Genomic DNA, 10,325 nt, shown 5'->3' with positions numbered 1-10,325 from the left:
GAAGGATAATGTGTTTCTATATTGTGGTATTGTATATAGAATATGTAAATATGTGTATTTATGTATACATGCATGTAATATGTAATTGTATTTATGTGTGTAATATGTGTGTGTAATATGTGTGTAATATGTGTGTAATATGAATGTACAATGTGTACGTATAATATTTAGTTGGGTGGTTTAAGTGGGAGGAGGAGGTGGGCGTGAAACTTGGAGGATTTTGGGGAGAAATGTGTGTTGTCGGTCTGTTCATCAGATCCGACTGATCGATAGAAATATTGCGGCGTAAAGCAAAGTCTGTCGAAGGGCAGGTTCTAGCCTCTCACGGGTACGGGTGTGCTCAAAAGTAATGGTCAGTACAATTTAATTTTCCGCCGCTGCGGTGCATAACAATTAAATTTTCAGCCAAATAATGGTTTATTGAGTTGATCATATTTCCCGCAATTAACAATTTACAGATATGAATCACACCCAAGTTTAAGACATTTGTGAAAGATTAATCCTGCTTGTCCTCATTGTCCTCATTGTTCGGTTTATCGCCATCAACCTCTGAACTTTCCTCTGTCGCAGTTTTCTCGACAAAATCCCCATGAGTATCTAAAACGAAAATCAACGTTATTCCATCTCACAACATGAAAAATTAAGAATCTTATATTTTACAAAGTGACGGGCATGTAACTCACCAACAATTCCGCTTTGCTTGAAATTATCCGCCCCTTTTGAATTCCTCTCGGCATTTTTCTTGCTTAAAATTAAGCTTAATTCCAGATAGTCAGCCTCCAACCGGGCAATCTTCGAATCTTTTTCTTCGTTTTCTTTCTTCTGGGCATGCAATCTTTTCGCCAGTGCTTGCTTTACGATTAAGTCCTGATTTTCTTTGGCCGCCTGATTCACACATCGGCACGATTGGCAATAAATATGATCCCCTGCATGTGAGTTTAAATCAAAATATTTTGTAATGCTAATTTACTAAAAAGTCAATCAAAATAGCAATCAAATTAGCCTTACGAAAGATGAAAGACTTGCAGTTCCTGCAACGCCCCCATCCGTTCATATCGAACTCGCTTTCATCAGGTCCAAATCGCATGGGAATTTTGGCACCGCAGATAGTTATTGGACATTTGGCTGAAAATAAAAAAAATCATCACTTAAATATTATTTCGATAAATAATTTACACAATTTAAAAAAATGTCTTACCTAGCATTGTAGTTGCAAGTCCCTTAATGACATACCCACACGACGTACAGAATCGATCTGTTCCAGTCACCTTTATTTGACCATCGAACCGCGTTGTCCATCCTCCTCCCCCGCGCGCACCACCCCTTTTGTCTTGTCCTCCTCTTCCGTACATTGCCAAATAAGAACAATAAGTTTATATTTCTACCTTGAACCACTAAAAATGCGAAGGAACGATTGTTGTGTGTCGTTCTGATGGTAATCTAAAAAAACACTCTTGCCTCGCAACCAATATTTGATTGAGCATGCGGAAGAGGGAGCAGGCAGTAGGAAAGGAATATGGAATGGAGTAGACTGCGGATATGTTTTTATCCTACCCTACTCGTGTTGAGCTACATGAGTAGGGATCCATAAAAACATATGTAACCGGACTCTGATTATTAGCCACAGCCAGCCAGCCAGCCAGCGACTTAACACTAACGCTTTATTATTATGGATCCTCCCTTAATATTCATTGGTGCTCCCTGCCCATCTGGAGTCCTTGCTTCCCACCCGGCCTGCCTGCCTGCCTCTTCGTCTGCACAAGTTTTAGAATGTTCAAGTACGAACAAATTTTGCTCGGATTTTGATGCAAATTCTACCTCAGAACAAGAAAATCAGAATAAGGGTAACCACACTATTATACCCAGCGACGAGAAATGTTGATCCCAAATCCCTAACTTCCAACTAATCTAAAGCAAAAGGAAAGGGAAGTATGTCAGCAGAGTTCGCCAACATTTGCATCATATTAAACTGCACTGGTTCTCACTTAGGATTAATATAATATAATATACACGGATGTTCAGTCGTGGCGAATCCAAAGTCCACTGTGTTTAACACTCAGTGACAATTTACTTGTTCGTTAGAAGGTTTCTGTGTAACGGTCTTGGTTAACATCGTTATTTACTACAAGGAGGGAATGTAGAGTAGGCTAGCACATCCTATAAATGAGATGAGTACTTTCACCCGAACAGGGAGAATCATAGGACAAAAGCGAGGGGTCAAACTCATAATAATCGGTTTCTTGTTTTAAGTGTTTGAATTTTGGGAGGCTTGAAATTACTTTGCCAACTTTTTTAATTTGTATAAATATTTCCCCAAAGTTATATATAGCACTTTCAAAAAGAATAGCAATAAACCAACAGAAATTGTGGTCGCTGCTCAGCGATATTTTACAAATATATAACCTCTCCCCAATAAATGTAGGTTGCATTAGCCAATAGTTCTACTTATTACAAAGGTTAGAGATTCAGCGACAATTGTAGACAGTCCCACTTTCCACCACGAAATTATTCAAAAGGTCCATGTGCAGAACGCACTCCACATTTGAATTGAATAGATTGGTGTGATGTGAATGACAAACAGAATGAACTGGCAGATTGCTCGGGACGAATTTAAGAAATAAAGGGTTCGATACAAAATGAATACATACAATTCCGCCAAGAAAAAAAAACATTGCACTGACTGATTTGAACCGGAATGATTCCAGTTTCTTGCTAATTTTAAATTTCAATTTGTCCTTCGCAGAATAATAACATAATTTAAAAAGTAAGTCACTAGGTCTTGTAGAGAAGGTGCACTGAATCTTAGGATTAGCAAAATTGAAAGTAAACTCGCAGTAACGGAAGAGACTTATGGTAGAATATTTCTGAATATATTTAATATTGTGCAAATGAGGAATAACTTGCACACATTTAGAAAAAGTGACGCTAAAGTTCGGTAAAGTCCAACAGTCTTGGAGTGTAATCTCAAAATGTAAGAACTGAAAAGACTATATATCGAAAAATATATATGTACATGGAGTGAAAGGATAACTCAACTTGCTCCACGATACCTTCGTAGAGACGCTGTAACCCTGGTTGGATTACTCGAGGAGTGGTGGTCGTGGTGGTGGATGGAGAGCGAGCGAACGAACGAGCGAAGAAGCGAGTGAAAGTTGTCAAGGGAGTTGATCCGTGAACTCTTTGTGCGAAGGCTAATTCAGGAAAGAGGTTGAACTAGTCAGTGAAATATGCTACAAATTAATGAAGCTCATTTATACGCGACCAGAAGACATCATCCACCATTCGCTATAACTCACGTTTCCGCTCTCACTTTTCGATTCGTCTTACTTTTAGCTGATTTGGCAGTATAATCAAGAAATGACCATCCGTTACATGCTGATTATCTTGCTCTTACATGATTATTATTAGGCAGAGTTTCGAAATTTTAACGTTAGAGAAGCCATGCGGATTAATTTTTAAATCGGGTGGAAAAATATTTTTTTCGTATGTTTTTAACTCAAGTCTGAAATTCAAGATACTCGTCAGAATTCCAAGGTTCCAAGGTTCTATACAATTTTGCCATCAGCTGAATACGTTGAGCCTCACAGTTTGCCATTTTAGGTGTGTATGTATGTACGGCAACCGGGAATGAAATGCAGCTGATGGAGAAAGCTCATTTATTCATCAGTCTCTCTCTCTCAGCTAATGTCCCTCTCTCGAAGGCTAATGTCCAGTCTACTTATATTCATTGTAGAATGTCACTAGGCCTTCGCTTTTTTACTTTCCAGTTCCAGAGGCTTCCAACTTGATTGTACGGAGGAGTGGATGGAACGAGCGTTGTTCATTTAGCGCACCAACTAACAGTGCTGCTGCAAAACTACTTATTAGCAAATGACGGTGTGGGATTATGGAATGTCCTGGTGACTTATTTTCTTTGCTGTGGTGGAAAGTTAAATAGATGCACTTTTGACGCTTTCCATCGATTTTGCCATCTTACATCCACGCTCGAGTATACGTATTTCAATTTGCTCTTTGTTTCAGCTCATTATGTACGTACTGATTTAGTTCTTTTCTTGAAATTGAAACCATTTTCTTGTCCCCACATCTCTCTGCAAAAGGTCATTCCGTCAGAATGGTAATTAATGTCAGTGAAATAATATGATGCGCTCTTCACCACTTTTATAACTTTTAACAACTTGCGTAATATTACCATTTTTCCATGGCTCGCGATGACAGAGCAAAATATTGAATTTGTCCCTAGAACGAAAGAAATTCTTCTTTATACTGAATATGAACATGCACATGTATCATCGTGCGCTCTGTCGTTTGTTGCGTGCTCCTAGGAGGAAACATGTGTGCATATGTAGGTATTATGCAGAAAGGGGACACATACACACGTATAGATATAGCCCAATCTAAATTGTGAGAAAGCATGCAAACCAGTAATATTCGCATCCTCTTCACCGCCTCAGCTAACCTCATCCAATCTAACTCCTTGTGAAGTGAATTACTCAAGTGTTCTGCTGGGGCATGGTGTGGTACGTGGTTGGTTTATTTGGTGGTCTTTCTCCATCCAGCAGCTTGAGTAGTTGGCTTCATGCAGAGCTGTTTGTTGCCAGCCTGCCCACTTTCTCCTTTAGCTATACTCAAGGAGGGGGTTCGAGTGAACTGAAAATTGCGGATAATGCGGAGCTGATGCGATGTACAAACAAATTGGACCATCCAATTTCCACCTTCTTCTGTGAAGATCTGCATGCATCAGATGGACCTCCTCCCATCTGACAATTTGGTGTGATACAGGGCGAATTCTCTGGAATGAAACCCACAAGCAAGTGTTCATCGCCCTCAGCGGACCAATTCACGTCCTATAACACATTAGTGCAGTGGAGCATCTAAAGGAGAGTAGCGTGAGGTGGAATTACCACCCCCAAAATCCAAGTATTACAGTCCGTAGAAAACGCAACCAACATTGCATGGACATTAGTACTTGCAGTAACACTGACACTAACACTTGGTCCAAGCATTACAATCAAACCGTGTACATTGGCATGTGAAAATTTAAACTTAAAAATTGGAAAGTCATCTAGAAACATTGATATATATTTTTGTATACGCGTGCCGTCTAACATATTTACGTGGAAATCAAAGATAACTAAAGTAAATACTTACCTCGTTCTTAAATAAATACATCGAGACATAACTTGTAACATTGTTACTTCTCCCTCACAAAGAAGGACACGCATGTAACTTTGGAGTACTGATACTTTTGTTGATGCTTCATAAGTAGGAGGCGAAGGACTTCTTCTCTAATGATAATATGTAGTAATTTAGCTACGGGGGATGAATTTTTACACTGTTTCACTCTCCTTATTACATATTGTGATCCTCTCTCTCTCTGGACTAAGATAATGACGAGGTCTTCCACACAGAACTTTATGTGTATAAATAATGATGCCCTGAAAGTAAACAATGTTCGGCTCACAAGGCCAGCAAATAACTGTCTGCATCAATTTGTTCTGCTTTTGTCATTTCCTAACAATCTCGGACCAAGCCGAGGAAGCAGACAGACTCACAAAGACAAACATAATATTAACTTTGGAAAATCCATCTGGATTTCCAAAGTCACCCTCCAGTCCACTTTTCATACTTATCTTTTCCCCATGGCAGACAGCAGCAGAAGAAGAACACAAGACTCATTCTGGTAGTGTACGCATGAGGATTAGTCATTAGTCACTACTGCGCTCCAGTTTTGCCTGTTCATGAACTAGAACTAATAAACTGCCATCGCCTCACTTCACAATGAGTGACCCCTCCGGCTTTCTGGTGACCACAACCTCAAACCCCAGCCATCACTGATCTTACTTGGCAAGTAATTGTAGGCTAGGACAATATTTCCAACAAATATTTCGCCCTCTCACTCACTCTCTTAAAGGTCATAGAAAATATAGAAACTAACCAAAACCAAGTCCTAATCTAGAGAGAATTGTGAAGAGAAATTCAATAAATTTGGTTTACTTGAAGCAATGTGGTTGAATTAACGAGATGATGACCAAATCAAATCAAGGAGAAAGTCCGACACTGCACGGGAGGGTGGATTTATTTGCTTCCAGAATGTTCATTATTTGTTGTGATGGCTTCATTTTGGCATACAAATTGGCAACATTACCGTCAATTGTAATTTACTACCACTACTATTTACTACAACTATACTTGCTACGCAGCAAAAGGTTCCAAAAAAGGAATGACGTAATTTTTACTCCACAAAATTAAAAACACGTAACAAGACCCAAGAGCTACGACAGCATGAAACAATAATCTCTGTTTCGATAATCGATCCACTGGTGGAATATTTAATTACAACAGAGCAGTATCGAGGTAGTTGGATCTGCATTATAAAGGAGACTTTGTAGTCACACTCTGGTGGGGGCGATGTAGACCACCCGTTTTGGTATTAATTCTGCAAAATCCAATTTCTTCTTACGTTAACTCCCTGCATTTCGTGTTTTTCGTGTTAACACTGAAACGAGTTAAGAACGGGAATAATTGTTTTTCACGTGAAATACGAACCCCACTAAAAACTGCCCCATATGTGTTGATAGCAAACAAATCCACTTCAGTACTTTTCATCCAAGCGTATTATTGACTTTGAGAATTTACACAAATGGTCAATATCAAATAAAAATACATTTAGAATATTACTTGCTTGCCCAGTAATCTGATCATATAGTTTTTAGTTGCCTGCAATGAGTCATATTTCGACACTGAATATCGCACTAATACTGATTTGATTTTCCTTTTACAAGAATCTTTATGAAAACTGAAAGGCACTCCGAAGGCATATTTATTACCAAACTACCACCCGAAGCTTTGTTGCATAACCCTAATTCTACTAATAACATATGTATATGTTGCATATGTCCGAGGTACATATGAACCTAAGTATGCATGTCTATACCGTGTCTTGAACTCATACAAAACCACAACAAGTCCAATTTCTGTGCATAGTAGAGTACAGTCATAAATCGAAATTGAAAAGATGACCCCTACCTTGGCCGACATGAAATGCAATAGACACCAGTTGTACAGCAGGTACATTATGTTAGCTTATGTACATTTGTAGGTACATTTGTAGACCAGTCAATGCACAAACTGCACTGAGTAAACAGTTTGCATTTTGAAAAGATAATTTAATAGAGGAAAATGGTGCAATTTACTGTAATTGATATTGGCCACGCCAGCTCCGTTCTGTCGTCGTTTAGTTATATTGTGTCCCCCATGAAGCCAACGCAGCCCCATTGACATCAAATATTGCACCCATGTACACGACCAGAAAATATTTACTACTGACTGAAGCAGCCATGCAAGAATGGGTAACAAACATAAAATGAATGACAGATGTACACATATAGGTTATCCATCCAACAATATTTCACAGATCTATATTTATTTGTATGTCATGTCATTTTGTGCACATTTTGTAAGTTGGATAAAATTAATGCCAAAATGCTTTCTTTTTTGTTAGAAACTCCCAATCTCACTGTACGCATTTATTTATGTACGCGACATAAAATCCATGCTACAGAAACATAAGAATATGTGGTAATTTCTTAAATTAAGCTGGAAAGCACTGCAGGCAATACATATACACATATATGCTTGAATCATGGAATGAATGGAGAACCATTACACCAGTTCAAAGAATATTGAATTTTTAATGTAGCAATTAGTGTATATAATATTTATTATCTACAAATGTAAAATGATGGCATAGGGGTTGGATGCAATGACACACAATTCTTTGAAGTCGAGGAATAATGGAAATCAAATTAAAGATGAGTAATTTTTGATAAAAGGTTACCATTTTAATTTAATTTACTCCCCCAACCATTATCCTACATTCGTTTCATTCGCTTTGGACGGTTTTCCGACCTATTTTCGACTAGACTGTGAAAATCTACGGAACAAAGCTTAATATTTATCTAGCCATGGTCCATTTGGTTAATGAGTGATAAGATAGGTCGACCTTCTTCGAATTCTTATCTCAATCTGTGCACTGACAGATGTGCGTTAATTAAATTAGAATGAGTCATTTATTATTACTAAATACATGCAGGATATTTGGAAATATTTGTACAATTATATCTGTAGAATTACTAAAATTTGCATGCGATCTTTGGAAGCAAGACAGGCAAATAGCCAGTTGTAAATAAGTGTAACAGCATCTCAACGAGGAACATTTAGCAAAATAGTTGTGTTCTTGTTACTTACCAAATTCGATCCAAATTCAATCCGACTTCCCCGAAGAAGTGGCCGAGTCAGTGGGAGATTTTGCCACAATGTTCTGTTCACACTTTTTTTCTTACTATTAAATCTATTTTGCACTCTCGGAATAAATTGTCGACACGGATAAAGTGTTGCCTCGCTTATTTCCTACTTATAACTTTAGCACTGCAAACAAAAACTTTGCAACGTCTTAAATTATCACGAGCAACTCTTCGCCCTGCCTAATCAAACTTCATCCGTGTTTGTTTATGAACAATAAGAGGAGAGTGAAGGTAAATGAAATGAAATAATTTGTTGGTTGGTAGTTTCTCACTTGCACCGTCCGTCGTCCGTCCGTGTTTTGTCTAAAGATGATTACTCACTCAACCAGCGAAAAGTTCTTTTATTATTAAAAGGGAGTAAAATTTATTTCCTGTGTTCTTGTTTGTGTTAAGTAACAAGAGGGGAAGTTCACTCCTTGAGTTTGGCCAAGTTTCTTGAACAACAACTGTAAATTACTGCTGCCTGAACTAAATTTAGAGTTTTGAAATACACCAACCACACTATTTATTCAAACTCTTTTGTATTTAAATGAAATTGGGTAAGTAAAACAAGCAATTTGATAATTTGTCCTCAGAGAAATCTTTCTTTTTGTCCATTTGTAGTCTTAGGTTGGAGTTTTGCTGTTGTTTTTGTGATACTGGGCTCGCTGTGCGGTAGTCCCAGAACGCTTTTCCGTTTTGTGTTTGCTGTCCTGGTGTGTGTGTAACTGGAACGTTTGTTGAAGAGTAATTAAGAGTTTCGTGTCGAGATTTTTCCCACCGAGGATAATTTATCATTCCCCGTAAACTGCTCTATTAACTTTCTCCATAAGGTCTAATTTCATCCAACCACAGAATCCTCCCAGCTTTTTCACTGACTTTCTCCCAACTTTCTACAAGCTGCTCAATAAAACAATTCAGTGTAATACACGGGGATTGCTAATTGCTACATGGATACACGTGATGGGGTGAGACACAGGATAAAACTTTTGCGAAAAAATTAATACTTGTCTAGTTAAAATACAGTTCACCATGTGTACTTTCTATATTATATTGCAAAATCCATGCATTCTAGCATAATTCGATTACAATCTGCAACCTTAAAACATTGTCTCAATTATAATGGATTTTGAACAATTTCTCAACTTTCTCCACTTCCGGGTTTACTGGAACACGAACCACTCTCCTCCTTTCACACCTCTTTTCCGTTGTCTCACACAAGTATTTCACACTTTTTCTTCTAAAATTTCCACAAAACTGGCACAGTGAATCTTCCAGTAGCAGAAATTAAACTATTTTGAATTTTGTGTAATGTATTTTCGCCTCGTATTAATGAAACACTTGATGATGCCTAACAGATCACAGGTTTTCGTTTTTTTTTCTTGTTGGTATACGTAATCGGCCCAATTCTAATTAGTTCACAAATACATATGTCAATATGGAATATGTGAGGATGCTTTAGAAAGCATCAGGCGTACAATATACGGATGGGATTGAGATATATATCGAGAGATTCTGATACACCGGTGGTGGCCCAAGATTTAGAAGAGAACGGCGACGTGCTCATGCTCGTCGCAAGGCTAAGAGTAGACTGAGTAGAACGAGTCTCAATTTTGCCTTGCGATCCAACTCTCCTTGTCCACAAATATATACGGACGGCCACCCCAACAGCAGCAGTAGTATTGCTCACAGAGAAGCTTTAGCCCGAAGGAAAGTTGAGAAAATATGTTGGTTTCTCGTTTACACAACACAACGGTTGCGCCCAATGCATCGTTATAAGGGCTGGAAAATTCCTGGATGGCTTTAGTCCCATTTTGTCCTTTAAGGCCAAAGGATAATCTCAACCCTGAAAAGTTTCACAAAAATTATTGGTAAAAAAACATACTTTAAATCAACTTGCAGGACTGTATAAGTGGGGTTAAATCTGAGGTTATCTTACATGACATGAGCCGAAGTGGCTTGGAATTGATAACATAAAAAACCAGTGCATGACTGGTTGCAGGAAAGCCTATGTACGCAATCCTATTGGCTGGGTGTCGAATG

The 10,325-nt window shown here is 38.3% G+C and overlaps 2 protein-coding genes across 3 annotated transcripts in view; both read right to left on the bottom strand.

Moving 5' to 3' along the window:
• The window catches only part of LOC110843394 (irregular chiasm C-roughest protein), a 145,112-nt gene extending 135,257 nt beyond the window's left edge, over positions 1-9,855 (bottom strand). For both annotated transcript variants that reach the window (XM_035847164.1, XM_022089357.2), the window contains exon 1: positions 8,248-9,855. The gene's annotated coding sequence lies outside the window, so the exon portion shown is untranslated. The remainder of the gene's footprint in view (positions 1-8,247) is intronic.
• LOC110843911 lies at positions 446-1,409 on the bottom strand. Its single transcript, XM_022089969.2, has 4 exons — positions 1,199-1,409; positions 1,009-1,125; positions 684-926; positions 446-597 (listed from the first exon to the last, which is right to left on the bottom strand). The coding sequence occupies exons 1-4, from the start codon at positions 1,350-1,352 to the stop codon at positions 497-499; spliced, it is 615 nt and encodes a 204-aa protein (XP_021945661.1). The 5' UTR covers positions 1,353-1,409; the 3' UTR covers positions 446-496.
• Positions 9,856-10,325: the final 470 nt, after the last annotated feature.

This window comes from Folsomia candida, unplaced genomic scaffold, assembly GCF_002217175.1.
Source record: "Folsomia candida strain VU population unplaced genomic scaffold, ASM221717v1 Fcan01_Sc002, whole genome shotgun sequence".
Taxonomy (NCBI): domain Eukaryota; kingdom Metazoa; phylum Arthropoda; class Collembola; order Entomobryomorpha; family Isotomidae; genus Folsomia; species Folsomia candida.
Note: the sequence above shows the minus strand (reverse complement) of the source record. Positions and strands in the feature narration are given on the sequence as shown.

Coding starts and splice junctions, on each gene's coding strand:
- LOC110843911 (XM_022089969.2), bottom strand. CDS start 1,352: ATGTACGGAAGAGGAGGACAAGACAAAAGGGGTGGTGCGCGCGGGGGA. Junction 927..1,008: donor CTGCAAGTCTTTCATCTTTC/GTAAGGCTAATT, acceptor ACTCACATGCAG/GGGATCATATTTATTGCCAA. Junction 598..683: donor CAAGCAAAGCGGAATTGTTG/GTGAGTTACATG, acceptor TTTTCGTTTTAG/ATACTCATGGGGATTTTGTC.